Source organism: Ceratina calcarata, unplaced genomic scaffold (assembly GCF_001652005.2).
Source record: "Ceratina calcarata isolate Rehan_Ccalc_2016 unplaced genomic scaffold, ASM165200v1 scaffold289.2, whole genome shotgun sequence".
In the NCBI taxonomy this organism is placed as follows: domain Eukaryota; kingdom Metazoa; phylum Arthropoda; class Insecta; order Hymenoptera; family Apidae; genus Ceratina; species Ceratina calcarata.
This window is the reverse complement of record NW_017151272.1, coordinates 397,463-425,193: the sequence shown is the minus strand read 5'-3', so window position 1 is coordinate 425,193 and position 27,731 is coordinate 397,463. Positions and strand designations below refer to the sequence as shown.

General features: G+C 43.1%; 7 protein-coding genes and 1 non-coding gene across 13 annotated transcripts in view; 5 read left to right on the top strand and 3 right to left on the bottom strand.

Moving 5' to 3' along the window:
• Window positions 1–554: 554 nt before the first annotated feature.
• LOC108623691 (uncharacterized) lies at window positions 555–3,393 on the top strand. 2 transcript variants are annotated; one of them, XM_018022385.2, is made up of 5 exons: window positions 555–1,503; window positions 1,834–2,124; window positions 2,206–2,665; window positions 2,770–3,121; window positions 3,182–3,393. In XM_018022385.2, the coding sequence occupies exons 1-5, from the start codon at window positions 1,423–1,425 to the stop codon at window positions 3,279–3,281; spliced, it is 1,284 nt and encodes a 427-aa protein (XP_017877874.1). In that variant the 5' UTR covers window positions 555–1,422; the 3' UTR covers window positions 3,282–3,393. The 2 variants fall into 2 exon arrangements, with proteins under 2 accessions (XP_017877874.1, XP_026668318.1); XM_026812517.1 differs by having other exon boundaries at window positions 2,770–3,393.
• Window positions 3,394–3,406: 13 nt separating this feature from the next.
• IFT43 (intraflagellar transport 43) lies at window positions 3,407–4,648 on the top strand. Of its 2 annotated transcripts, none has more exons than XM_026812522.1 (6): window positions 3,407–3,714; window positions 3,787–3,956; window positions 4,048–4,077; window positions 4,151–4,191; window positions 4,254–4,323; window positions 4,386–4,648. In XM_026812522.1, the coding sequence occupies exons 1-6, from the start codon at window positions 3,676–3,678 to the stop codon at window positions 4,603–4,605; spliced, it is 570 nt and encodes a 189-aa protein (XP_026668323.1). In that variant the 5' UTR covers window positions 3,407–3,675; the 3' UTR covers window positions 4,606–4,648. The 2 variants fall into 2 exon arrangements, with proteins under 2 accessions (XP_026668323.1, XP_017878053.1); XM_018022564.2 differs by having other exon boundaries at window positions 4,139–4,191.
• Window positions 4,649–5,045: 397 nt separating this feature from the next.
• On the top strand, window positions 5,046–6,485 carry LOC108623709 (mitochondrial import receptor subunit TOM40 homolog 1). The gene has a single exon (XM_018022406.2). It carries the CDS (start codon window positions 5,491–5,493, stop codon window positions 6,460–6,462), a length of 972 nt encoding a protein of 323 aa, XP_017877895.1. The 5' UTR covers window positions 5,046–5,490; the 3' UTR covers window positions 6,463–6,485.
• Window positions 6,486–6,631: 146 nt separating this feature from the next.
• LOC108623714 (endoplasmic reticulum lectin 1) lies at window positions 6,632–10,206 on the bottom strand. 2 transcript variants are annotated; one of them, XM_018022411.2, is made up of 7 exons: window positions 9,369–10,206; window positions 9,127–9,300; window positions 8,532–9,056; window positions 8,148–8,201; window positions 7,465–7,626; window positions 7,160–7,399; window positions 6,632–7,084 (listed from the first exon to the last, which is right to left on the bottom strand). In XM_018022411.2, the coding sequence occupies exons 1-7, from the start codon at window positions 9,501–9,503 to the stop codon at window positions 6,839–6,841; spliced, it is 1,536 nt and encodes a 511-aa protein (XP_017877900.1). In that variant the 5' UTR covers window positions 9,504–10,206; the 3' UTR covers window positions 6,632–6,838. The 2 variants fall into 2 exon arrangements, with proteins under 2 accessions (XP_017877900.1, XP_017877902.1); XM_018022413.2 differs by lacking the exon at window positions 8,148–8,201.
• A 57-nt stretch (window positions 10,207–10,263) lies between these two features.
• Window positions 10,264–14,907, top strand: btz (CASC3 exon junction complex subunit). 2 transcript variants are annotated; one of them, XM_018022408.2, is made up of 8 exons: window positions 10,264–10,622; window positions 10,962–11,386; window positions 11,454–11,735; window positions 11,812–12,215; window positions 12,285–12,629; window positions 12,758–12,790; window positions 12,972–13,228; window positions 13,301–14,907. In XM_018022408.2, exons 1-8 carry the CDS (start codon window positions 10,524–10,526, stop codon window positions 13,898–13,900), a joined length of 2,445 nt encoding a protein of 814 aa, XP_017877897.1. In that variant the 5' UTR covers window positions 10,264–10,523; the 3' UTR covers window positions 13,901–14,907. The 2 variants fall into 2 exon arrangements, with proteins under 2 accessions (XP_017877897.1, XP_017877898.1); XM_018022409.2 differs by lacking the exon at window positions 12,758–12,790.
• A 723-nt stretch (window positions 14,908–15,630) lies between these two features.
• Window positions 15,631–27,731, top strand: part of mora (cysteine and histidine rich domain containing protein) — a 41,286-nt gene continuing 29,185 nt past the window's right edge. The window contains exons 1-2 of one of the 2 annotated variants that reach the window (XM_026812511.1): window positions 15,631–15,671; window positions 17,658–17,888. In XM_026812511.1, coding sequence (XP_026668312.1) covers window positions 15,641–15,671; window positions 17,658–17,888 — 262 coding nt within the window. In that variant the 5' untranslated portion in view covers window positions 15,631–15,640. Of the gene's footprint in view, window positions 15,672–16,469; window positions 16,552–17,657; window positions 17,889–27,731 lie in introns of those variants that run through there. The other variant, XM_026812513.1, reaches the window with a different exon arrangement.
• Window positions 17,822–27,731, bottom strand: part of LOC108623717 (orexin receptor type 1) — a 15,205-nt gene continuing 5,295 nt past the window's right edge. The window contains exons 2-3 of the mRNA XM_026812521.1: window positions 18,004–18,151; window positions 17,822–17,912 (exon numbers count right to left, since the gene is read on the bottom strand). Of these exons, the coding sequence (XP_026668322.1) occupies window positions 17,899–17,912; window positions 18,004–18,151 (162 nt within the window). The 3' untranslated portion in view covers window positions 17,822–17,898. The remainder of the gene's footprint in view (window positions 17,913–18,003; window positions 18,152–27,731) is intronic.
• LOC113464182 (U11 spliceosomal RNA) lies at window positions 26,199–26,338 on the bottom strand. The gene has a single exon (XR_003389030.1). It is a non-coding gene; the product is annotated as a U11 spliceosomal RNA (small nuclear RNA).

Below are 27,731 nucleotides of genomic sequence, written 5' to 3'. Positions count from 1 at the left end.
CCAGTCGCGGAATGTCAACGCTACCGGTGTTAAAAGCTGCCTGTTTCACGCCTTTTCGCAGCGGAGCGCGAATCGGCCCATCGAGAAATCTCACAATTAATGGTAGCAGCCTCCGAATTTCTCTCGTGACACTTTTACGGCTCCGACCCGCTCCCCTCCTCGTCCATAACGACCCGATGACGTTCGCGATTCTCGTTTTATTCCATCGTCGGAATCGAGGAACGTAAACAGATTAGTTTAACGACCCCGTTGGAATCTACGCGGTGGTGAGTCGACTCAGGAGTGGACGCACCGCTGCGAATCCATGAAATTGCGAGAAACGAAGCGTGATTACGGATAATCATCAGGGCATTCATCCTCGTTGCCTCGTTAGTTCTTTCAAATCATAACGCTTCGACGTGACGAAGCTATCCACGCGCGCGCTACGTCTTACATTTTCTGGTGGTCAGCGAGGATGTGACTCCGGAGGAGAAACGAATTTGAACGAAAACACAGAAATGGTAAATAAGAGCATCGTTTCGATACGGGTACTCGCATATTTGCGACCGAGCGGACGATCGTTCGCGTGCCATCGCACTGCATTCCACTTATATTTAATCCACGGTGGGTATATTTTCGAATCCGCCCACCTAAAAATAGCCGGAACGCGTTTCGTTGCATTCCTACGTTGTATTTAGATATAGTAACACATGCCCAAGGGAAACACCTTCGCGCCTTTTACATAATTAATGAACCTGTCTTATGAAAAACGCGGAGCGTTTCTAGTAAAATGAGAAGAGAGACCGAGAGAGCGGGAGGTAAGACGGAACTGGGCAGAGGCGAAGAGAGAAAACCGATAGAGCGGGAGCTAAATAAGAAACCCTGACGATAAGCCACGAAGCGTATACGACGGCCTGTACAATGACGTCGCGTTCTGTCATCCGGCGCGCTACCTCTCCGGGCCTCTGAGGCCTCTCCACTACCACCGGCTCAGCCATTATAGTGGAACAGAACTTGATCGGTTCACAACTATACATACACATAGTGGCAGGCCTTTGAACGGTGCGCGCCTCGTGTCTTCTGCACGCCGTACCGCGTTTCTTCCTCCCTTTCTCGTTCCTTTCGCCGTTTTTCTGCCGGCTCCGCGCGATTATCTCCCTCCCTCCGGTCTATAGTCTTCACCTGCGCGACGATAAACCCTGCCGGTCGCTTCCGATCGCTCCGTAAACAAAGGGGACGACGACACCGCGACTTTGCGCCGTCGTCCGATCATCGGCGATCCTCGTTAGTAAACAAAAGGGATGAAAGGTCGAACCCGTTAGCCAATCACGGGAACGTCGTTAGCTACGTCATCGACCTTAGACGGGACGACGATGATCGTTATGCCGTATATTTGAACGAGGTTTCGCACGTTTCGAACAGTATGAGAAGTCGAACGCAAACATGAGGTTCTCGCTCTGCATTTACTGGATCGCCTTCCTATCGCCGTTAATCGGTTCGATTACGAGCGCGAAGGATCTTCAAGTAAGTAGCCGTAAAGTAATTATTAGATATTTTGCATATCCGAACCGCAGGGATTGCGGAATTCCATGAAATAGAAGGCGAGTCATCCGTTTGATCGGCTGCTACGCCATTGAATGAGAAACGATCTGTTGATGCAGGGTTCCAAGAAGTAGAAACGCTCTGCTCCATTCCACTGTACTGTTCCGAGCTCCTGTTCCCTACGCGAGCCAAACACGGTCCTCTTCGATGTTCTTTACCCTCCGCCGCAAACGACCGAACGTTTCCTTGAATCTCGACCAATTGCCTGTTTAATAATCATTAATAATCGGGCTCGTCTGTCTGCTCGTATAGGAGGAGCATGAAACTACAGATCTGAAACTGATCGAGGATGAAATATTAGCTCTGATACAGCAGGATTCCAGTTGGATGATCGACGAATCGGCTCGTAGCAAACGGAACGGAGAGATCGAGGTTGAGCGGATTCTCACGAGGCATAAGAAACACCGAAAACGGCGTCGCTGTAAAAATCAATCCACCACGTGTCTTCGGGGCACGTCCACGACACCGCGAGGCGACGAAGCTCCGGTCGATGAAACTTCAGAAAAATTGAAATTAGCTACAGAGAGCGACGATCGCGTACAGGTGACTATCGACGATTATTTAGAAAAGAAACAGAGAATACTCGGAGAAATTAATGAATGCGAAACCTTTTCTCGCGTGTAGGACTCGCACACTGAGACCAAGGAAAAGGATCATAACATTAACCATTCACTGAGGGAGAACGATGGAATTATACCAGAGAGAAACGCATCCATCAATCAAAATTTATCCGATTTGAAACTGACAAATTCGTCCGACGGTCGATCCACTGCCAGCGAATCCGAATTGCCACGCGCGAATCCATCTTTCCAAACGAGCCGAAAAGACCGACCAAAAAAGGGCGAAATTAGTGATAACGACGATTATGTGGACGAGGAGCCTTCGGCTATGTACTCGGCCGTCGACGAACAATACGCGATTCCCGAGAGCATAACTGTACTCTTAAACAAATTATTCCAAGCCCTCGGGAACACAACGAACGACCAGGACACTCTTAACGACTCGACTTCCACGAATGAAACAACCGAAGACCCCTGCCAGAAGTGGATAAATAGCAAGGACAAGTTCAACGACGTGTTCGCAAGTGAGTAATCGATACTTCAAATTTTTATGCGGAATGAAACATTTCGATGGATAATCACTTCTCGTGTCATTAAATTTGTAATGTATTTTATAAATTTATTGCAGGTAGCCTAACGGTATTGCCCGCGTGTCCCTGCTTATACCCGAACAACATTGTTTATGATGACAAAATTTGGGACGAGAAACGGAAGAAAAATTTTCGGTGGCGAGACGTGAGCGGCGAATCTCACAGGCTCGACGTCTACAAATCCGGTGCCACTTATTGCATACGCTCGGCACTGACTCAGGGAACCGGAAGTGCAGCCGCTCAACACTGCTGTTACGATTCGGACAGGAAACTCCTGACCCGTGGTTCCGGTGCCGGCACCCCGCACTTCATAAGCGCGGAGGTATCGACTATATTGCACGAGAAGCTCGACATCTTACCCTGGAGACTTTGCAAGGGTGATTTTTCCAGGTACGTGACGGCGTGTTCTAAATCTCTTACAACGTTGACCAGCAAAACTGTTGATTTCAGATACAACGCAGTGAGACCACCGAACAATGAGAACAATTGCGAAACTAATCCTGAGGACGAAGAGTACCAACGTCAAGTCAATAGTACCAAGTATTATTAACTTCTTGTTTTATCGTGTCGACTCGCGACGGAAGTTCGAACAGTATTTACACGGACTTAATTTAAATATATATATATATAATGTACGATGTAACGTAGGAAATAAACGTGATTCAAACTTACCCCTTTGTCCCTTCTTCTAAGTACGCGAAGCCCTTTGACGTTCGAAAAGACGCGCCCTGGTCGCGGTGAACCTGGAACCGGTTTCTATAGCGTTTCCAGTCACGTTCTTTGCACCGCTTCCAAAGGGAAAGAGGGGAGGAGCACGGCGAACACAGGGACGAGCAAGTCGATTTAACCGCGCGTGCTACCAGTCCGTTCAGTTGTTATGGTTACTGCCCGCAAACACAGGTTCTCCCGGCTGCTAAGCTTCGCGTCGGGACTCGGGGCTAACCATGGACTGGGCCACGGACTTGGAGATCACGTCAAAAAAAGTAAGCGACATCGGTCGACCCTGTCGCTCCTGTTCATTCTCATTTATTGCACTTTGAACAACGTTTTCGTAGCTCTTACCTCGTCTCGGTAGGAGATCGACGCAGAATATCGTGCAGGAGCCGAAGCTGGACGATGATGTTTTGGAGAGTCCTGTATCGACGTCCTCTGGGAAATCGCAACCACCTGTAGCTCCGCCGCGTACCAGGAAAACCGGATGGGGCGACGAGTTAAAAAGCGGGAAGTCAGTGTTTTAATTGCTTTCATTTGTGCATGTCCATTATGAAATTTCTTCGACACTTTCCGTTTTGATTAAACGTCCATTTGAATTTCAGGACGCGCAACACTTCCAATATCATCGAACAGTGAGTACGACGATTGAAATTCGAAATTTCGCCAGCGTAGTCATTCGAGTATTCACTATAGATTGTTCTTTAGGGAACGCTCGCGCGGCACTGAGAAGGACGACGTGATCGATGGTAAAGATCAGTTCGCAATTATTTGAAGTATAAAGTTTCAACGAATTTCATATTTACCTTAGATATCCCTGTTATACCGGATCTGGATGAAATTCAGGAAGACAGTGCTTTGTCCGATATAAATACACCGTCGTAAGTGCAATCGTGAGATCGTAAAAGAAACGTAACGTCCTATTCTATACTTCGCGTTGCAGGGTAAGCGTGAACAGAGTCACGGCGTATAAAGAGCTCGACACGGATTTGGTGAAGAACGCTGCGTTTACATCTCTGAACGGTGTTAATCTATCGCTTTTAGCGGAGAAATTGTACAACGAGAACTTGACGAAAGAACCGGACGAAGTATGGAACTGGAATCTTCTTTTCACTCAAGTCTCATCTGAAGTGAACAGCGAGGCACAAAAGTGCGTTACCTGAATTTGCCGCTTGTATTTGAAAAATAAAGAATCCTCGAGTCGAATACGTTGTTTTTCTTTAAAGCTCTCCGTGATTATTGACATCGAACGTAATTGAACGTGTGATTAATAGGAAAAACTAGAGATTACTAAAAAACATGGCATACTGCCTTATCTGCAGTGCCTGTATATGGAAGCGACAAATTAACCTCGTCTGACCTATTCGATTGCCCCCCAATTTGGAAATCGCGGTAGTTCGAGGAGCGACGTGAAGACTCGACCGTGCAGGCGTGCAAATCCGTGAATTAAAAAACCACGAATTTGCACGCGCAATCGGGAGCCGAACACAAGCTACTTGAAGCGACCACGTGACAACACCCACTGAGCAGATCTGCCATATTTATTACGTTAGCGATCAATGTTCAGCTGTGCCATCACTAGCACACACTTCCAAATTGAACTAGTTCGGAACTCGTATATATAGTAACCGCGCGTATCACGACCACCAACGGGAACGTGTGTTCTGCCACTAAACGAAGTATCACACGTAAATTCAACACAAGAATGAATAAATCTGACCGATATGAGGATCACAAACACTATCATAACCTTTTTTCTACTGATAAGCTTCTTTAATCCAATTAAATAACGATAATGCAATCCGAATACTTTGTAATTCATGGTGGAAGTCATCTGTTGCTGAATCTCTGGTATTAAACCCTCTACATCAGCGCAAGCTCGATATATCGAATAGAGGCGCTGAACGTATCTCACGTTTGAAATTGATAGAAACTGATGATGACTACGCGGTGTACGGTGGAATTAACTTGACTCGCATGTTGTCATACAAATTGACCAGAGGCCAGGCAATATCCTTGTCCACTTCGCGGTGGTCTAATGTGTTACGATGGGTATGGTACACGCATCAGGAAAAAAAGTGGAAGAACCCAGAGTAGTAACCGACCAACCGGAATGCGTACCGTGCGAGACTACGCAAGAGAAAGCGCCTGGAAACCCGGGAAGCTTCGAAGATATCCATAAAAAAGTCAAAGACATCTACCCGCAAAATTTCGAGGGAGCACGATTGACCATCAACAAAATTCTTAGCGATCATTTCAACGTGACGCATTCGATCACTCTGAGCGCCGTCACTCCGTCCGGATACAAGTTCGGCACTCGTTACATCGGTACTAAAATGATCAATTTGATCGAGAGGTACCCCGTGGCGCAAGGTGAGATCATGCCTAACGGAAACTTGACCGCTTCGTTCATACACACGCTCGGGTGTCGATTCCGATACAAATTGTCGGCGCAGATCGCCGACGGCAAATGCAAAGCGTCGAGTTCCAGCATGGAGTATCGATCGGACGATTTCACGCTCGCCGTGACCCTGGCCAACCCGCGACTCACCAGGAAACAAGGAACAGTGGTAATCCACTTTTTACAATCCATCACATCGAGGATTGCATTGGGAGTCGAGATTGCATGCCTCCGTGGGTCAAAAGTTCCAGGCGGCCAACAGACGGTCATGTGCGTGGCGTTCAGACACAGCACTGGCCCCACGACGTTATCTGGAACCATTGGCGAAGCGGGTCTTCACGTTTGCTACCATCGGAGAGCCAGCTCGCAACTGGAGCTCGGTGTCGAGTTAGAAACGAACACGAGAACCCATCAGTCGATCGCGACTATAGTATATCAAGTAAACGTACCTTACGCGGATCTCGTTTTTCGCGGCATCGTTAACTCTGAGACCACGGTCGGCGGCGTGTTCGAGAAGAAGTTGTACCCGATTCCAGAATCGACATTAGTCATCAGTGGCCTTTTAAACCACAAGAAACAGCGATTTCGTGTAGGAGTTGGTCTTAACATTGGACAATGACAACGACCATTTGACGGGAAACTTGATGCATGTAATTGTCATTGTGTTTCTCCGTCCTTTATCATTTACAGGAACGATGAAACATCGTTTTTATGGTAGGGAAATGGAAGTAAAGTGATTTTAATTGTTCCCTTCAAAATCTTACAGAATGAAAGAACATATACCCTCATTAACGACGTACAGATAGCATTGTTAAGTTTTAAACAATTGTTATATTGCTTGCAATAAGTATTACCAAGTATGTAAAAACTTTGAGGCGCAGCGCTCGTATGTTAAGAAACTGAAATTTTTCAATCTAATTCACTGAAACTAAATATGCAAGTATCTAATACCGGCATCATGAAAATCATTTATTTTTTATTGGTTGCACATTATTCTAGTCATCCCCGTTTGCTATCCTCTCGTCCAAATCGTCGTACTCGTGGAACGCGGTTGTCTTCAATTTGTCGAAATTCACTTCGAATTTTTCACTAAGAAGTCCATTCTCATCGGCGTATTCTAAGATATCACAGATCAGCGGCGACTCGACGCCCAAGACGTACTCACATGTTTTAGGTTCGACGAGAAACAGAGAGACGCTTGACGGGCTAGCCGTGTGACTCTCGACGCATTTCAATTTCACCTAAAAGATTCGCATAAATTATCTTGTATATAAAGGCAAATTTATTTGTATATACGCGTATGTATAATGATGTACCTCCGTCTGTCTCGGCTCGCCAGTCTTGTCGCACGTACTTCCGTCGCTATAAAAATGAGAAAGCTGTTTCCGTAACTCTGGTGACTTCGGTTTTTTATGTGGATGCGCGGCAATCCATTCCAAATGTTTCTGCTTATCGAATTTCCCGAGATTCACTATCGTTTTTTTACCATCGCGTTCTATATGATACTGGACCACCGAACGCCCATAACAGAATTCGTACTTCCACCACCCGTTGCCCTATTTGTACAAATTAGATATATGAGGAAACGAAATATGATTAGAATAAGAAACGGAACACTCACCCCGTGTAAACAATTTTTACCGCTTAAGAAGTTTTTCACGGGACTCACTTCCGCTGGACTGATACCTTGATCAGCTAATGAATTTATAGACTCCTCGACGTTACTATGTTTATCAATGACACCCACGGGATGTATTTCGACTCTAACGCGCGTCTCGCCATCCTGAAATAAACGTGTGAATGAATGAAATTCTAAATAAAATTCACTTATGGGCAACACCCCGTTGTTAATAAGTTCGTTAGACACATGAACGCGCTAGCGCATAATTCCTCCGTTTAGTTTACGATGCTAAAAGACAGTAATTTTATTTACCGTTAAATTGTCACCCTGTAATCTTTTAATATTACAATACCTTATCCCGAAAATATAGGTTTCATTTAGTGTTTAAACTATCGCTTAGCTGTTTTCAGTCAAAAGCGATGCGTGAAGCGAAAACAAACAAGTCTGGCAGTGAAGATATGAAGCGAAGGGTATCGTGATGCCAAAGATATAACAGTGCATAAACAGTATCAGTGAAGTTATAGCAACATTCTCTTTCTTCGTTTTTAAATAACGCGTAGATCTTGAGGAAATAATTATATGTAGAAAAGGAAGGGACAGAATGAGATACAAATTAATGGCGACAAATGACAAGAATAACCAAGCACTTTGGCCTGATCCCAAAAATTATGAAATGTTCTGACCTGGCCCTCCTTATCTACATGGAAGATCGCATAGACCTCCTGCAGCTTGTCATCCTGTGCAACAAATAATGAATTCAGTATACAGATCTAAAAGAACGAATTGGGAAACAAAACAGAGCTGCTTCAGTTACTCAGAAAAAAATTCTACATTAATCGGGGCAACCTCCTAATCGACAAAGTGCATTGAGCATGATTAGGATCTGTACTCGTCTGAAAAACTCTTGCATGTGCTTTGTATAGATTGTAACGATTATCACTACCATGTACAGAAAATAAATAAGTATAAACGTATTTTATTTGAAACAATAGTGTAATATACGTATGGCACAAGCACGGTCAGAATTAAATAACTGAGTACAAAGAGCAAACAGAGGATGGTTTTACCTTCGCTTTCAGAAATCGAACTTGCAAACTTTCCATTTCCATTGCGATAAGAGATCTAGGCTTGGTCGGAGCCTTTTCAATCGGATGACAATTGATTTCGTTCTTCCCCGTGGCTTGAGGCTTGTAGTCTGGGTGAACACATAACCAAGGCGACAGAACAATCACTTCGTATTCGCAGCTGATAGGTTCCTCTACCGAAAATAACTCGTGCTTCCCATGCTTATAGCAAACATATATAACCTTTATCTTCCTCGGCTTGTTAGTCACATCACAAACAGTTCCATCGCCCATTTCAACTTCAACATATGGCATGTTGATTCCATCAACTTTCTTAACTGGTATCTCTGTTTTTCTATTGCGATTTGCTTCCTTCTCTGTATACTCTGCTAAAAGCTTCATTTCCTGCAGTCTATCAAAAGTGCCCAAGTAATACTCGTGTGTTTTCACTTTTTTTCCATCCCTGTCTTCATGATACTGACGTGCATATCTTCCATGACATAATTCATATGACCAATAGGGTTCAACCTGTGTACATAAATATTACTTTCACAATTTTGTTACTCTGTGCAAGCTTTTCAATGCATTTCACACTTACCCTGTACGAACAAGTATTCTGCCTAAACAGTGTTTGTAAAATCTCTATGGGATTTGGTGCATTATTTGGTACATCATAATCTTGTTTTTGTTCCGAATTGTCAATAATTAAACATTGATATTTTTCCTTATTTGCAGTTGTTATAATATACGGCTCTACGTTTGGTCTGGATTTCTGTGACAAGCGAACGAACGTAACAATATGTTTCAGTGAAATTTACATTGCCAAACGTTGATACTTACTAATAAGTCTGAACTGGCCTTGCCTGGCCAGTTAATTTTAAAGAGAACAGTATCATCGAAGCTCCTAACATCGTGCCCATGCACGGCAGCAATTACAATACAGAACACATTGAAAATACCAGAGTGTCCCCACATTTTTATGAAATGCAAATTACTTCCACCAAATCTTTAGTCAGACTATGTGTTATGCACAATGTTTACGGATTCGTGACGACGACAGTACATCTATAATTCACGTTTCGCATCACTCTCGTAATTGTTAAAAAATATCAATGAAACAACCGTGTGTTTTGTCGCTTTCGTTCAAAATTAAATTATTAAATTCTGTTTTTCATTTTGAACAAGCGTTTCTTGAGTTTCTTCCCTCCTTTAGAAATGACAAGCAAACAAGATTGACATCAAGTACACTTTGCAAGATTTTCAGTTCTTTAACCCAGCCCACATATCAACACGATTAGCAGAGCACCAGTAGATTACCAGTAGATCACTACGATCACTACCAGTAATTTCATACCACGTGAACGGCATACGTGGTAACGTGCCGTTTTTCCACGCGCAATACTATTAATTCTCTTTCATAGTGAAGATTGAGAAAGATATAAAAAGAAAAATGTACGAATCATAATGATAGAATTACATGTAATACCAGAGTTTCCTATGTAATCTCAGCGAACGTTTTAAGCGTGAAGATTGAAACACGCGGGACAATCGTTGAGACGATAATTGGGTCAATCTTTTTTAACACATGCTGATTAATTTGCAAAAATGCAACGTCGTTCGAATGGGTTTATCGGTACTTCTTTTTTAAATTATCGTCCGTTAGAAACGATCCAGGAGAAGGGATCTCGCGTTCGAAAGTTTATGTGCAGATCCGCACCGCCATTGCTATCAAGTGATCTGACAGCGTTTCAACGATTTCATTTCCTTACCGTCTACCATTAAAATTTCGCGTGTCTGGTGTACCTTCTGGATAGCGATACGTCTAGTCTATGATTCATGACCGAGAATCGGGATCGAGAACACCGTTGAAGTAGAAACAGGCGTCAACATCAACTAGTTCGACCTTATAAGTCATCTGGTGGTGTTCGTTTATTCCCGTTTTTTTAGAAGAAAATCTGTGATAATTCGCGAGCGTATAATCGTTATTGGAATATCATGTCGGATACGAGACGACGTCGAAAATCTAATCAGTCTTGCGGTTCCGATGACCTCTCGGACTCTTGCGAGGAGTTAAATGCAACAAAAGAGACCCAGGTTAGCTTGCACGAGAGTGTCTTCGATATTCCTTTTCGGAGTTTCGAAACAAACAATTTTCATCTCTCTTTACAATTTTACATCTCTTATTTTATTTAACCTTCTTACTTCTCGTTGGATTGTATAAAAAGATCGGTAGAAGATCCAATTAAGTGGATTAAGTAGACTGCTGTAATACTTTAGGCTATTATCCTGACTAGGAAGGCTTTACTATGCATTCTATTTATTCCAAATGTCACGAGATAAATGTATATATATGAATAAAGAAGTACAATTGTTTTATATGCTTGAGAAGTATGTCTTGCACAAAGTTTGCTGACTCGCAATCTTGGATTTCAGAGCAGTGAACAAACCGATGGTCATCAGGATTCAGAGTGTGAAATCTATCCTTCTGATTCCGATGCCGAGTCTCAAGATGGTGCATTGAGAGAAAGTGGCGATGGCCAGGAGGAGGAGAAACCTCAGAAGAAATTGGACGATGACGAAGACAGACGAAATCCACAGTACATTCCCAAGAGGGGAACATTTTATGAACACGATGATAGAACTATTGATGAAGTAGAAGACAGTGCTGCTGAACCACAGAATGAGAGAGAGACCAAAGAGAAGAAAGTGTGGAAGGACAAGGAAGACAGATGGGATCATGATCGATACAATGATGAGGAACAAGCACCAAAAAGTCATGAGGAACTGATAGCAGTTTACGGCTATGATATAAGAAACGAAGAAGGCCCGCCCAGGGCAAGAAGAAGAAGAAGATATGGGTAATTGTATTCTTCAAGATGCTTTAATTATCGTAATAGTTTATTTTACTCATCTTTTACATTTCAGTCGTGGCCCAAATAAATATACACGTAACTGGGAAGATGAAGATGCATATGGAAAACCTGGAAGCAATGTTCCCGCAAGAAATAAGAAGTTTAATAGAAGTGCTGAAGATTTTCCTGCTTTAGGAACCAATAAAAACGCTCCTAAAGTAGACGAGCCAGTAATCTCGTCAGCTTGGTACAGTAGTAAAAATAAGTCACAAATCAAAGGACAGAACTTTCCACCTTTACAAACTCAGGCCGACAGTCCAAAGACAAAGTCTATCACTACTTCTAATACTCACACGTACGTGAAATTCCTTAAATTACAAAATTCTCCTAAAATACGAAGTAATTACTAAGAATTAGAGTTTGATTTGTAGAAATGAGAACAAGGCCCCTAATGAACCTACAAATCCAGCCTGGAAGAAGGACACTAAGCAGTCGTCCCATGCCCAGAGTAGTAATGGAAACAGTGGGCCTGGCGGCGATGCCGATAAATTAGCTTATCCTAAAATGTCTCCGAGAGATAACAATAAAAAGAACGTTCAAGAGTCTTCAACGAACAAGACGCCTCGGGGGCGAGGGTTCCGTTTAAGTGTAGCTAACAACAACATGGTCACGAATAAATCGATTGAGACCAAATCTAAAGGACACGGCGCAGGACCCATAATCACTGAGAACAGAAGAAATAGTGGTATACAGAATGACGACGAACAGCAAATAACTCACGACATGAAACATGTCAGCGTTAACGATGGTAGTCAGTACCATCAAAGACACAATAGTAAGCGGCTTGATGTAAAACTGTCAACTGTATTATTACTGTTCTCTTATTAATTTCTCTGTTTCTTAGAAAACTTCTATGGGCAGTCCTCGAATCAACAAAGGTCGAGCACGGTACCTCCGAGAATGCAGCAGCAATCTCATTCTCAGCAGCAGCAGCAGCAGCAGCAGCAGCAGCAGCAACCCCAACAGCAGCAGCAACAAGCGATACAACAACAAGATGGTGCTGCAAATAGACCGAAACGTTATTCCAGTTTGCGACAGCGCTCCACGGTTTCTGATAATGCGGGACAACAGAATTATCCGCCGCAGCATGGACAGCATGGTCAACACGGACAGCATGGACAACATAGTCAACACAATCAGCATAATCAGCAATGCCAACACAATCAGCATGGCTATTTCCCTCCTCAAGGTAATAGAATTTCTATGTTCTAAGATCTCTCTTTTCTTATGATTCACGACACGTTTGCGGGCGAACGATATAAATATATATAGAATATTATGTATTAATATTGAACTTGTGTGTGTATATGTATTTAGCTGGAAATTCAAGAGCCGTTTTAGAGCCACAAGGTAAGACCAAGTCGGTAATTCAAGTGTGTGAATTGTACTCAATTTATAAATTGCTTATCCACGTATCATACTCGTCTTTTATTTTCCATCGTAACATGATTTACACAAGCATGTCTGTACATATCGGTGTAACCGATACTTCTTTATACTCACGGAGTATCGAAATACTTTGCGATTATAGGATATCCGCAGGGTCATTTTGAACAATCCACACCTGTTGCTGCCGCGGCCGCGCCTATGGCTGGACAGCCGGTGATTCCGATACCACCTAATGGTCAACCTACTAGCTTTGCTCCACCGGCGTTCTTGGTACCACCTCCGCAATTTATTCCTCCGCAGACTGCTCCGCCTAGTATAATTAATTATGTTCCTGGCCCGAATGGACCAACGTTTCCACCGAACTTCCAAGGCTACCAAGGATATAGTCCAACGGTGCAGGTACGTTTCTTTACTCCGTTATTCTTTATTCGTTCCAGGAGATCTCGTATATATCTCTTGTCGTATTTACAGCCGCCGCGTCCACCACCACCGCAAGAATTGTTTCAACCACAAGGTTGTACTTATTACAGCCCGGCACAGCAGCAACAGCAACAGCAACAATCGGCTCCGGTGAGACGACCAAAAGCGGCTATACCGATACTACCACCACCTGAGCAGGCTCAGACCAGAGGTAGAGGCCGAATGACGCAGTCGCCGCAAATGATACAATCCGGTGGTGTCCAACAGTTCGGGCAGGAAATGAAGGTTAACTCCATGGAAGATGATCAGAAAACTGTACCGGAACAGTTCGACGATGTGGAAGAAACAGAGGTTCATGAAGAACCGGAGAAAAACGAAGATTTAAGTGTTCTAATAACGGATACTGTCGTTGAGAACGACGCGGAAGATATAAAAAGTCCCGATAGCGATGTACCCGTGAACTCGGAAGATATTATCGGCGACCAGTTGGACGGAACAATAGATACTAACGATTTATCGAAAGGCATTATAGACGAAGGAAATATTGTCTCGCTTAAAACTCCACAGACAGTCATCGAAGATATTAAAGATGATTTGAATAAAATAGAGAAGGCAGCGCCTGAAAGTTCGGTCGTGGAAGAAGCAGTATAAAATAATCCTGTCATGCAATACGCTACGTTTTGTACAAGGAACGTAACTATGACATGATTACACTTATGTTATAGGAATGCAGTGTAATATTATTTGAAGTTACTATACGGTCTGTAAAGTAAACGAGGCACGAGAGCAAAAGTCGGCCAATCCAGAATGATACTGTCGATCTACACGCGGGTGCGTTCGGGAACTTCATTATTTTCGAATATATATATATATTGACGAATGTTTTTCGTGAAAAAACCGTGGATTCGTTTACTGATGCTCCTGATTCCTCTGACAACCTGTGAAATACCGTAGGAATTGGATACGTGGGTGTCTAAAACGTAATTTGAATGACATTATCTAATTCCAGCGTATTGTTGCATACTACGTAGTTCACATTTGTAATAATGTTTCGCTACGAATTTCGAACCGATCAGCTGCTACTATTAAACGACATTCTTCTATATTGTTAAACTCCTTTCATATATGAAAATTCTACTAATAATCAATTATTAGTAGAGGAAACTAGTGTTAAATGTATTATCGTGTATCGAATATTAACGTACACAGCGCAGACTGTGAGAATGGTTAATAAACCGATATCGATTTTTTTAATACAGACAGCTAAGGATTTATGTAAATAGGATACCATCAGATTAGTGACATCAGCATGTTTTTTTGTGTACAAATATGTTTGTACCACGAGTTATTAAGTAAAAAACGAATGAAGGATGTTTCTTAAAGAATACGTGAATAAACATAACAATATTTCAGTTTGTATCTATTACCAATATGTAAATGTTACATGCGTTTATTTCGAAGCGTAGTTAGGGCGTAACTAATATCTATTATTAACTATTAAACTTGTCGTTCAATTTCAATCGATAATTCTGTAATATTTGCGAGAAACATCAAGTCGCAATCATTTATACTTCTTTCCTTAAATACTAAATACATTTACTATGTTTTGTTACGCTAGATGGATCGGACAGATAATATATTCGTAACAACACTTTTTATACAATGGCTAAGTTTCATTTCCTCAAAAGCTTTCAAGCGTTTTATTGATACAGACGAATTAGTATAAAATTCTTTTTTAAACAAGGAATCCACGAAATGATAGAAAATAGAAAACATGTGGAAATATGCTATAGCGATTGTACGCAGTATATGTATATCGTATTATATGTTCCACATGCAGTTCCATTGATGGCCGGCGTAGCCAGCGTGTTAGAGTTCTAAGTGTAATCATTCAATTAGAAAGGACGATTTAAAAGTTCGCGAGAGCAGACATCCAGCCTCGTTCCAGCAATTGTCAAATATTGTAAGTATCATTAAATTACGACTCGATTTTTTGTCACATCAAGCCGTTACATCGTCGAACGAAAGTTTTTGAACCGATCGTATCAGCTGAATATAATCGCTTCTGTTACTCGAGAGAGATGAGATCGAATTCTTTTGTCGTGCTTATCTAGCATCGCATTATATCTTCACATTAAAGTTCAAACTGCATGTAAATAAATGATCTGTGAATCTCACTCACGCACGTTCGATAGTCACGATCACTGAAGAGGAGCAATGTTTTTATCAGTCGTGTTTCTGGTTTTGCTGAACAGTCGTTATAGCGCTGAGAGGGATAATCTCGGTGTTTCTTTGAACGTTGTTGTTATTTTTCATTGTTCGCATCGTAGTCGTAGTCCGAGACTTGAGCCGAGGAGGATTCGACGTGCTCGCGAGGTATCCTCGTTGCATATGAGAAGCATTTCCTCGAGCACAACGAAAGGTACGCCTAAATTCCTTACGAAATTTCCCTGGAACAAACATTTTTTATCAATCGATCAAGTCGCGAATATAGTAGAGTATCTCGTGCCGTTTCTTTGCATTACTTTCGGGAAGTGTAACATGAAACTCAATCGATGTTCAGACGGTATAATTAGTATTAACGGCGCAGGCAGCCTCTGATCTCAATTTTCATACATCAACGAGAAGAGCAAGCTATGTTTCCGATCTTAATTTTCATAATATTAACGAGAAGAGCAAGCTATATAATATTTCATCATCGACCTTTCCTCTAACCTATTCAAATATTTCCGCGCGCTCTTGCGAGCCTCGTTGCTAACTTCAGAGCCGATCAACGTCGATACCGGTCGATGGTGAGTGGCGTATGTATGAGTTTTGGTTTTGGCGCGTTTTGGCGGTTAGTGGTGTCGAATTAAAGCGAGAAATACGGCGTAGAATTAAGATAATCAGCGCGATTCGTATTGGCCAATATCTGTGGAATATAATCTAGCTCACCCTGAGCGTAACCGCGATTGCTGATGGCAAATTCCAAGAATGCATCGATCCTGCGGAGATTCGCTCTCGACCATCGGCTCTTCCACGACGGCGTCAGAGGCTTTTTTCATCCAAGTGACTCGGATTTCTGCTTGTCAGAATTGTTCACGACGGGTCTGCGGTGCTGACCGATATTCGTTCGGTGTGTAAGCGTAGCTGAGCTGCTGAATTTGCCTGCGACCGTTCGAGGAAGTGCATTCTCGGAAAGTGCGACCAAACTCCTGCCGGAACTTACCTGCAAACCACATATCTCTTCTTTTGGTCTCACATTTTCTACTCCCTGCCACGGATTTCTTCACCGACGGAATCACTAATATTCCTTGATGCCGGTACGTATAACTTGTAAACTTTTCCAAAACTCCTAGCGCCTTATATCTACGTTTATACGTTGAGGAACTTCTAACTACATATCGTTCCGCACGAAACACGTATTCGTTATCCTCTTACTTTTCTGACAAATTTTCGAGCTCGCATAAAATTGTTTCGAACTGCTTCACAGAGCAAACGAAACGTGTAACTACCTCGTGCTCGTTGTCGAAGTTTGAAAGGAAGGAAGTAGTTATCATCCGGACAGTGAAATACCGTTTCATTTAATTACGCGATCTTGAAATAAACGGGAGAGAAATGTCGGCCGAATTGAACCTTAATTAATCACAGCCGCGTGGAGAGTTTTCCGATAAGCTCCGGATTCCGCAACGAAGCGACTGCATTGTTAAAGTTGTGATCATTGTTCCAGGATACAATTTTATGTAATCTTATTTAGTATCGCTACGTGATCGTGCTCGTGAGGAATACGAATCCGGCGGAGAACATACTTTTCTAATTTCTGATTGAAACTTCAGTAAGTGAAAAGTGCAGTGCGGATGAAAATGAGAGGAGTAATTTTACCGCTCATGAAATTGTAGATCAGGGGATTGACCGCGCTGTTGAAATAGCATAGGCCGTGCGCGATTAAACTGATAGCGTTGAGCCACTTGTTGGATGGTAGCGTAGTCGTATATCTGAAACAATAAATGAATCGCGTATTAATTTATCATAATTCGATCCATGATGAAATTGGTTCACCATGGGAGCACACCTCGTGTTCTTTCGTCACGACGATTCAAGTTGCGATACCTTAAAACGGAGAGTAGATGCACGGGGCAGTAGCAGATAGCAAAAGTGATGACGACCGTGACTAACATTTTTGCTGCCTTCCTTCGAGATCTCAGCTGACCCTCCGGATTCCCGCCTCCAGCTGGCGGAATCTGGTTCATTTGGGACATCCGCGACGGTACTGCAAAATACACAACAATTATTCAAACTCTCTCTCTCTCTCTCTGTCTCTCTCTTGTTCTTGCTGGTTGTTTCGCATTTAGGAGATACATCTCTGTTTTTCAGGTACTTTAAGGTCATTAGTTCTCGTTCTAATATCGAACGAATGGTCTACTTACAGTTGTGACCTGGAATATTGCTGCTCCAAAGGACTCTCACGATCTGCCAGTACGCCACGCTCATGAAGATCAAGGGCCCGGTGTACAGGAAAACCAGCTTCACGATGGTGAACGCGACTTGGCTGCTTTGATTCCAAGAAGTGTCGCACTGTGTGAACAAGATCGTCTGGACTCTGATATGCGTGGGAGGAATGGTGTGCAACACGACGAGGTCCGGGATATCTGCATAAATGGTAAGTGTCTTCATATCCTTTTGCCTGCGCGTTAATTACTTCGATTATGCTACGCCGAGTGCGAGGAGCACCTCGGCCTCGAGAAACTTTTAAGTGTCAATTTATATCTACGTACCAAATAAGAGGGCTACCGCCCAGATCCCTATGATCGCGGTCTTCGCCCTCCCCGTAGTAGATTTAAATCTCAGAGGGAAGCATATCGCGTACCATCTATCTATAGATATAAACGTCAGAGTCAAGATGCTCACGGTTACGGACACAGTCTGAAACAAGACGACACGAAGAAAGACTGTTATTTCTTCGCATATACAGTACAATTACACGCGATCAGTAAACGTCAAGGAACCCTGTTGTTTCTATTATTACTATCGCTTAAGGGGAACGAAATTACTATCCCCGCGATTAGCAATTCTAAAATGTTCATTCACGAAATTTACATAACTGCCTGTTATAAAAGTTCGCGTTGGCAATCAGAATGTAGATCGGTAGGAGATAGAGCGAAGGTAAAAATTGAAGTGAGTAAACGAAAATATGAGTACAACATTTAGACGCTTGAGTCAGCATAGGCATAGGCATAGCTGTCTTTCGTTTTGACTTTCCATCCGATAACGCGATTTATTCGCGGTCGGACCGGCACAGGGATACATGTCATGAATATAAAACGAAACTGAAAAATGTGACCGCGGCAAGGAGTTTCGCCCGACGGAAAATTGATAAAACACGGCCCCTTACCTCGCGTCGTCGTTTGCTCCCCGCACATTCGGCTCTTCGTTTTTTGTTCCCGGATAACTCTCGGAATTAATAAAACGATCTGCGCGCGAATCGACTCGACCTACATTTTCTTTTCGCTGTCTCGTGCCCTGGTGTGTTCAATGCCGGTGCGACAGCCCGGTGAAAAATTCATCGGGGTTCCGTTCACGATCGCATATACATCATTAAACAAATTGCGTTTGAGATAAACCCGTCCCCCTGTCAACGAGCTTTTTGCATGGAAAATTCACGCCGTCCACTAGTCGTGGTATACGTCGCCTACCATTTGCTGGACGTCCGACCGTTGCGTGACGCCTTTTCATACGATAACGCGTTTACGAGGCCTCCTCCGACACTGTCGATTGAATTTCCGACTTGTCGTCAAAGGGCTTGTTACCGTATTCCCGTACAGCGTGCGTACACGCTGTCGGAGTTGGTCGATGACACGGTCAATCCGTTAAACCTATGATCACGGTTCCTTATCAACGTTACATTATTATAGAAATCTAAGATCAGAAGAAGCGTAGACTTACGTACGGCGATTGAGGAGATAGAAAAATTGAGGAGATGGTAAGTGGAAAAAGAGAAACAAGGTACGAGTGTGTCTGTATACAATATAAAGTAGCCCAAAGGACTAGAGCGTGAGACAATAGCATGATGTGTGTGGGTGTGTGAAGCAAATGTTAGGTGGTAAGTGACGATTTTTATTATTATTATTTTTTGCTCAATTGTTTATAGCAAAGTATGTTAGTAGAGATAAGCTTAGGTAGTCTATACAAGGTGTTTGCGAAATCGTGGTACAAAAGGCAAGGGGATGATTCTTTACATAAAATCTAATCGAAAACAAGGAATATAGTTTTTCATACAGGACATTATTTTCGAGAAAATTGAGTTTGATCGAGTACGACATTTTTTGTAGGTAATAGTAGTACTTACAACTTTTATTTGAAGCAAATTTTGATATTACTATTAGTCTAATAAATGGTCGCAGCAATTCTCTGAATACGCTAGACTCTCCGGTTAGGCTCACGTTCGCTCTTCACGTTTCTGATACGGACGTCATATCGTCGCAGAGCAATCGTAACTTTCGATCCCTCTGCTGTGGCAAATAGCAATTTACAATTTAATTTTATCGTACCATTGCGATTACCCGAGTGAAACTTCTCGGTTGAAGATCGAAGGGAAACGCGTGGGTGTACGTATCCGCCTCGGCACTGGTACACGAATACGCAATCTGCCGTTCGTTGGAACTGGTATGTAAATGAAAGCTCGGATTTTTCTCTCTTTTTTGTGATCAGGAATTAGCCGAAGAACTAAGAATCGCTTGCGCGACCTGGGAACACTTTAATTCCGAGGACAGAAAACGGCTAGAAGTAGAAAACTCTGAGGCTCGGATACACCGGGAACATCGGGACGAGATGTAACTCTCTCAGCGCGAACGATTTATCATTTCTTTTACGCGCTTCTTATGAAGAAAAGTTCCTAATGTCCTTGATTTACTTCTTGGACACGTCGCAAAGTGTCATTTATCAACCGATCTAACGACGAACAATGATAATTAACCGTTCGCGAAGCCCAGCATTAAACCAGAGTAGGATCAATGTAGTAATGTTATTTAAAAAGACGATAAATTCGCATTCTACCGTGAGAAGGCCGATCGTTATTTAACGAAGTCGTAACACGTAATTAGAGTCGGTCAAGGATCGCGGCCAGGACATATTCAGGTGTGTAACGCGGATCGATTGGTATTAAAGCAAAGAGCGACTAGGTTTAATGCTGGGTAAATTGTTCCCGACGCTTTCGTTGCCCGTTATTGTATCCGGCATGGTTTCCGTGCAATTAACTGCGAGGTTTCTGCCAGACGAGCCAGCTATATTCCAGTTTATACTACGACCGGCGAAATTCAAAGTGTTCACAAAGATTACCGAGCGGAATAATCGCCTGGTAATTTGTCAGATCGTACGACTCATGGAAATTGTAACGAATGAAAGATAGTTAAGTATCGTGTTTCTTCGATAAGCGTGAAAAAGGTTCAGCGTGACTCTATCCGTCCGCGGTACTAAGAATCATCTCGTTCGGAGCCAGTCTCGATTATCGTAACGATCTATTAACATTCTTTCGTGAAAACGTTTTGCTATCCAAACAATATCCTCAGTTCTTCAAACAGCACTCATTGTTTTTGCCACGGTTCTATCCGACGCGAAACAATTTTCAGGGATTGTTTGCCGGCGCGTCGCGGCGGACGGCGAACAGCACGTTTTAATTAAATCTCAGTTATCTACCGGCCCCACTCACAACTTCATCCGTCACGGCAGCGCGTGCCTAACGTGTCGCCGATAGTGTGACAATGCCACTTGGGACTTTGCACCTCGTTTTACCAGCGCGATCGGAATCGGTCGCTTCGATCAACGAGCACCGGTCCGTCGAATGAATCTCGACTTCCCTTTACCGTACAAGGGAGGATCGACGCCGAAACTCCTTCGTTCATTCCCGCCGATCGATCTGCTTTCACCCTTTTATTTTCAAATTATTTACGACGCTACGCGTTGAATTCCCAAGAACGCGTTTCACAGCGAGCTTCCGACCTTTTCACTCTTGTATTATTCAAGATGCCCGATGGTGAATTCTGATAAGCGAGAGAAACGAAGTACAATAATATATTTTGCTGCCGGTCTTTTAAATGTATATTAAAATCTGTGTCACGCTACTTTAAAATTAGACGGAATCGCATCAGGGATACGTGATATGAATACCTCACTTCGGGAACCTGGATGGATTCGCGTTGTGTTATCTAAACTGCATGCGCCACTTTAATTGTTTCGTATATTCCAGCGCGCAGTTATAAGAATGTAGTTAAAGCGGGAACGAGTCAGTAGGTGCACCTAGTGCACCATTTTCACGCTCTCGTTAATGATAATTGCGTTCGTTTACAATTTTTTCACTTGCTTACCTTCGTGAAAAATGCAAGCGTTCGGAGTACCGCAGGCAACGAAATTTACCATTTCTCCCCCTCGTCACGGTACTCGGCTCTACTTTCATTTAGGCCGTTGATCAACGAGATAGTGCGTTTATCATTAAAAACCTGCGTCGGCGGGGGAGAATATCAGAATAGCGGTGTAAAAAATTCACGTTATCGATCCCCGTCACGAGAAAAAGTTGTTCTCCGGGTGAAATATAACACGACGAGACCGGCTGACTGCCGCGAACAGTCGGAAAGGCACGCGAACTTTGTATCATTAGCTCGTTCGCGTTCCTGCGTGGCCCAAATTCCCGACGGATCAACGTTTCTCTGAGTCTCTTCGGAAGTAATCCATAACGCGTCGCTCCGTCGTAGAAACATACATTTCCGTCCTAGGTCCCGCGGGATTACTTTGCGTTGCAGTTTTAAAAAATAAGTACCCTTCGTGTCGCGTGAAGACCCGCGGGAAATTCGCCCGGCGGAACGGGAATAGGCAAACGTCTTCTCAAACGGGAACAGACCTGCTCGACTTTTAATCAAATCGGTGGAGTCGCGCGATTACGATTCAGAAGTCCAACTTTTTTTTTCGCTCGTGCAACTTCCGAGCATACGGAAATTCTCGGGACGCTTCGCAGATTTCTTCGATTGTTCGAAAAGTGTGCCGCGCACGGTTTCGACGGTAATTTCTTTGTCTATTGGCAGGAATTCAAAGCGGGAGATAAACTGGGAAACTTGTACGATCGCGAAATTATTATCGTTCGTCCTGAAGGAAATGTATTCAGGTTTGCGGGTCGCACGTAATGCGACGGGCTTGGTTTTTATTTCCAGTAAACGCACTCCGTTACGCCGTGTCTACGTGTACGAACGTTTCTTTTATCGTGGAATCCTGAACACTCGGGGTGGTAGGCCAACCCTCGTTACTCGTACCAGAAGATCCGATCTCGTTTCTTTTCAAAGATCGTTAAGCGGGGGCACGTTCCTTGCTGGTACGCCTAATCAGAGGAGTAGGTACGCGCGATCTAATCTCATAAATCCGTTTTACCAAAATGTATTACCTCCTCAACCGTGATATACTTCTTTCAGATAAACGCGACGTAATCAGATCTTAAATTAGCCTTTGCAATCGCTTATTATCAATCGAGATAAACAGACCGATGATATCTATGCGAAGTATACCACTTTAACATTGTCTCTATCAAGCGGTGTCAAGAGACTCCTTTGAAAATTTTCGCCTAAAATTATTATTATTATTAGTTTCACTGTTTTCTCGATTTAATTAATTAATTCAACAACCAGTAGAGGAGAAGGCAAGAATTTAATTGAGGAAAAAGTATTAAACTAATAATAATAATTTTAAGCAAAAATTTCAGAAGGTGATGTTCCATTATACTTTGAACTCTCAATGCTTAATGTGCAATCTCTATATTTTCTCTAGTTTTTATACAAACGAATGAAGGGAATTACGAGAAATCGTTATCGTACCGAGAATCCGAATTCAAATAACACTGACCAATATCACATGCTCCGTTTCCGTTTCATTTCTCCACTGGGAAGTTTGCTTTTGTCTTGGTTCTAATTAGCGGCGATCAATGAGCCGTGATTATCCGCGTGTTCAGTTGCTGCCTCTCTCGTTACAGGCAAGTGTCTTTGCTACCGAACACTGTGCGGGATAATTAAAAACGTGTCACGCGTCTATATCACAGTTTACTTTATCAAGGAAACGGAAGGTGAGAATTCAGGTTCGTATCATACAGTACGTGATTATAGTATCAACGCTTCAGTGTCGTCTTTGTAGGAATCATTATTATCATCCCCTGTATTACGATTTCCGGCTCCACCCTGTATATACCTTAACTATAGGAAGGGGAGGGTCATTTCTAGCCCTGTGACTCAGGGTTGATTTTAACTCTAGAGACTAATTTGATTATACGTTTTTTAAAGCTAGAGATAACTACGAGGCTAATACTTAGCCATCCAACAATAAAATGCAACGTTCGTAATTTAAAGAAAATCTAATTAGGAATTAACAGGACAGGTAGGGTAGAGGAAGTTTCACGAGCGTTCCATCTGCTATAATGATTATTTAATTGAATTTGGATTTACGATTCGGAGGAAAAGAAACAGCGTCTCCATAAACGTAAACGCGTGAAACGGCGTTTCAAAGGAGACGCGGTCCCCTCGTTACGGTCGCGTTCGTTACACTTATTTAGTCTTTTTACCCTCCGCGTACTTCCGGTTAGAGCATTCACCTACACACGGCTTTCCGACCTCTCCTAGCCGTGCGTGCCACTTTTTTCTTTTTTCCAACCGTTTCCGCTTTCTTGGCAATGAAATTTCGCCTCGCAGAAATTACTTTCTGCAAAAATTACTTCCCATCTTTCCGTATCCTCGTGCGAATCCAGCTCCGTCCCGAGGAATGTTATTCATTAACGAGCCGCGTTTGAAATAAAGTTAGCCGGGCCGATTATTGCGAACTCGGTTCGACTGGTTACGTCTCGAACGAATTTCTCGAGAGCCCGGAAATGAGTTAGCACGCCACGCCGCCGCTCTGGCTCGGGAACAGCGTGCAGCAACGCGTTGTAAGATAATGCGATTTGCTCACCCAGCTTGCCACCGTACAGGTACACATAAGTACATCCCTGTTCATAAGCGCTTATCATTTATCAAACCATCTGACGATTATTCCAAATTGGCGAATCGCATGGTCAGAGCCATGAAATGGATCATACAGTGAATCATGTACAGTTTTAACGAACTCACAGATACTTCAAATGTGATAGTCCCCATGATTTTTACGTGGCAGTTGTGAAAGATATAATAAGATACATTTGTTATATAAATTTATCGTTTCGTAAACTTCACAAGATCTGATTCGGTCATGCATTTCAGAATCCGTCGCGAGACTTCTGAACGTAGGTGTACAGACGTAACGAGACCAGGCGCAGGATGCGAGTTTGCACACTGGCTACATGCAGCCGTATGCATCGCGGAACTATGATAAACGAGCCGAACGATATTTCCGTGAAGCCGTGGTTCAGCGTACAAGCGTAACCGTACCGTGATACCGACCAATCGAATTTTAACTAGGTATAGAATCGCACGTAGCCCTAACTGCGCGTCGATCGTACCGCTCGTTCCTCGTTAATCGAAAGGTTCGCTCGTCGATCGTTTCTGAAGTCGGCAACGCAACATTAATGGAGCGTCGAATATGCATGTCCGTTTTAACGAGCGCAGGAGTATTGCTCGTCGTTAACGTCGCAAAAGCGACAATAATTACTGGACGGCTATAGATCGTCCCGCGTGTTCTTCCAGCGAACGCCAAACCATGAAACAATACCCGGACAATGGGCTATAAACCAGGCAGCGTGTAACGTTACGTCGCCCGATACGCGTTCTTTGTATCCCGGGCTCTCTTTACAGTCTGCAACGTATTAAACTCGCTTTCTTCGCTCGTATAACTTTTATTAAATTCCGGTCTTGCTCTCAATTAAAGGAAATTATTTATCACGCTGATCATCTTCCGTCGGATTTACCGCGAATTTATTGCGCTCCGTACAATTCGCGCATTTCGATTTATCGACTGGAATAACGCCGATTACGGAGTTCGTTTGTTCCGCGCCGCGATGTTTATTCCGCTCGGCTGGCAGACGTCGCGTCGTCGTAGCGCGTCGCATACACTCGGAACACCTCGAATTTCCCTCAAACAACTTTGCGGTGTCTTCGCCGGGCCTAGAAATTAACGCGACTCTTCGTAATTCCCGGTACTTAGTTCACGAGATTTTTTTAAATCGATCGGACGACTGCGATTTTACACTGGGTAACAGACGACACGGTCGTGGACCTTAACGTTTTCGGCGGTACGCGGTGTCAGGCTTAACCGAGATTGAGCGGGGAAAAAAAAGAACATCAGCGTCACGTGTCCGGCGTGCAAACACGTTGCGTCAGATGTAACGCGAGGGTAACATAACGGGTGTTCGTACCAACAATTGAGACACCGATCAATCAAAGCGCGGTGTCCGATTCTTGCATGGGGAGCCAAATATTCCTGGCTTATCTGAGCATGATTGATCAGCCGTGAAAAATAGTTTGGTGACGAGGCGCGTTCTTCTTGAAATTAAATTGTAGGAGCGCAGTAATGAATCTTTGGTATTAGCCCGGGCCGCTTCTTTCAAATGCAAATTCCTTCGCGCTTCTCCGGCAATCATTTGTATTTCGATTGAAATTTAGTAGCGTCCGCACGCGCCGTTTCGAATCTGCCACACAAGCCACAATACGGTTAATAATTATTCGCAATTTGTCCCTGTTTTCCACGTATGCAAAGCGACAGAAGAAATTTCGCATACAAATCGATTTGATAGCGAGTTTTTCACCGATTGTGTTATCTAATCGGTAGATTAAAGACTTTAAAAATAAATCATTTATGACATCGGTCAAAAAAACGTCGATTATCGTCTGATAATTGCACTATTTTAATATTTTGATATGCACAGGCAGCTAATCGTTCTCGGTGTCTCCTGCGAATACGATAAAATTGACGATCTTGTAATCGCATGTTTACGAGATACTCAACAGGCTTTTGTCGTTTGACGATCGATCAAGCTGGAGGCGTCGGTGCAAAGATTGGCAGCCAACAGCCCCGCGTTTACAAAAATTACGTACTGGGTATGTCTTGATAGGCCATACCCCGCCAGCACGGCGTGGACCGTACTGACGCGCTATAGAAGTAGCGAGCACCCTTTTTAAACCGACGTCGTCTCGCGTCGGCTTTATGTTACCTTCCAGGCCGCGTATAAATTGTGAGAAACCTCATTGGCTTCTAGCCATCTGCTGCCATGCCGATGTACTAGAAATGCCGATCGCATATGCGTAATTAATTGTATTAAAAGAAATTATAATTATGCAACGTGCACGTAAATTGGTTCCGGGAACCGCGTAACATCGTTTCAGGCGCCTCGCGCCTGAGAACCTTCCGGTCAGACCGCGTTCGATAAGACGTTAATTGCGAACAGGGACGACGCCGATAATTTGATCCACGGGCCTCCGCCGATCGCTAGACCGCGTGGAGTCGACAGAGTTTCCCAACGAATACGATATCGGCTTTTCACAGGATTAGACCGATGTTATGATCGGGTTAATTAAAACTTGAATAAAGATATCTGTGTCGTTGTTCGAAACTTCGGTCCGACCTTAAGAACGATTCGATTGATTAAAGAAGGGAAGCTTCAATTTTCGCCAATCGTTTGTACGTATCCACGTGTTCAACAGATTTTCAAGCTCGCTTCGAGGAAACGTGTTGAATATGAAAACAGCAGGAATACCGAATTAAGAATAACGCGGCCGACTTATGAATTTATTATCATCCCTCGCCAACCCAGCAGCCCAGCAGGAAAGTCTTTACCGTGCATATTGCGAATTCTGGGTTCGAAACAAAAACAAGACAGAGTTCCTTGGAATTTACAACTAAAATGTATTCTGCAATTAAGTAAGCCTCGCAGTCTTCGTTGCCACGGATTCGGTGCAGCGACTTGAAAATAAATATCTAAAAAGTGTGCACAGGTGGAAATCGACTGGCGAAGTATTTTGTCCGAGCATCCGGCGAACGTGCACGAAATCTGAAATGCCGCCGTGTATTAATATAAAACGATCCCAGGGAACGTAACTTCCTAAACGGTTTAAGGATGTATTGGCTATACAGTCAATCCCAAAAGTTTATGTACCTTAGAAAAACGCATTTCGTATAATTAAAAAGACATCAGACGTCGGAAGAATAATGCTAATAATAAATAGCTACGTGTTAAAAAGTATAGAAGGAAATATCCAATTAAGTATTGACGCTGGCGAAAAATTTTTTTTTTTTTTCACAATTGCGAAAAATGCTTCAAATAAAAGTTGTTTTCCTTCTAACTTCGATATTTAACGAGTTACGTATGATTATTTGGCATTTTATTGATGTTGACAAAATCCGACCATCCCAGCCTCGAAACGGCGAACTTTTGGAAAAAAATTTCGTTTTTCCTCAATAACTCCTAAACCTTTGGACCTACGGGAAAATTGCACAGGACCTTTCTTGTAGAGGACGACGAGATCTACAATTTCCATGTAAAAATATTTCGCTAACGTTAATAGTTTACGAG

What these genes read in the sequence shown, in the direction of transcription:
- LOC108623691 (XM_026812517.1), top strand. Translation starts at nt 1,423, where the DNA reads ATGAGGTTCTCGCTCTGCATTTACTGGATCGCCTTCCTATCGCCGTTA. An exon ending in CGAGCGCGAAGGATCTTCAA is followed by an intron (nt 1,504 to 1,833) that starts GTAAGTAGCCGT and finishes CTGCTCGTATAG; the next exon opens with GAGGAGCATGAAACTACAGA. An exon ending in AGAGCGACGATCGCGTACAG is followed by an intron (nt 2,125 to 2,205) that starts GTGACTATCGAC and finishes TCTCGCGTGTAG; the next exon opens with GACTCGCACACTGAGACCAA.
- IFT43 (XM_018022564.2), top strand. Translation starts at nt 3,676, where the DNA reads ATGGACTGGGCCACGGACTTGGAGATCACGTCAAAAAAA. An exon ending in TGGAGATCACGTCAAAAAAA is followed by an intron (nt 3,715 to 3,786) that starts GTAAGCGACATC and finishes ACGTTTTCGTAG; the next exon opens with CTCTTACCTCGTCTCGGTAG. An exon ending in GACGAGTTAAAAAGCGGGAA is followed by an intron (nt 3,957 to 4,047) that starts GTCAGTGTTTTA and finishes TTTGAATTTCAG; the next exon opens with GACGCGCAACACTTCCAATA.
- LOC108623709 (XM_018022406.2), top strand. Translation starts at nt 5,491, where the DNA reads ATGGGTATGGTACACGCATCAGGAAAAAAAGTGGAAGAACCCAGAGTA.
- LOC108623714 (XM_018022411.2), bottom strand. Translation starts at nt 9,503, where the DNA reads ATGTGGGGACACTCTGGTATTTTCAATGTGTTCTGTATTGTAATTGCT. An exon ending in TTCGATTTCTGAAAGCGAAG is followed by an intron (nt 8,202 to 8,531) that starts GTAAAACCATCC and finishes TTTGTTGCACAG; the next exon opens with GATGACAAGCTGCAGGAGGT. An exon ending in ATGTAGATAAGGAGGGCCAG is followed by an intron (nt 7,627 to 8,147) that starts GTCAGAACATTT and finishes CGTTTATTTCAG; the next exon opens with GATGGCGAGACGCGCGTTAG.
- btz (XM_018022408.2), top strand. Translation starts at nt 10,524, where the DNA reads ATGTCGGATACGAGACGACGTCGAAAATCTAATCAGTCTTGCGGTTCC. An exon ending in AGAAGAAGAAGAAGATATGG is followed by an intron (nt 11,387 to 11,453) that starts GTAATTGTATTC and finishes TTTACATTTCAG; the next exon opens with TCGTGGCCCAAATAAATATA. An exon ending in ACTACTTCTAATACTCACAC is followed by an intron (nt 11,736 to 11,811) that starts GTACGTGAAATT and finishes TTTGATTTGTAG; the next exon opens with AAATGAGAACAAGGCCCCTA.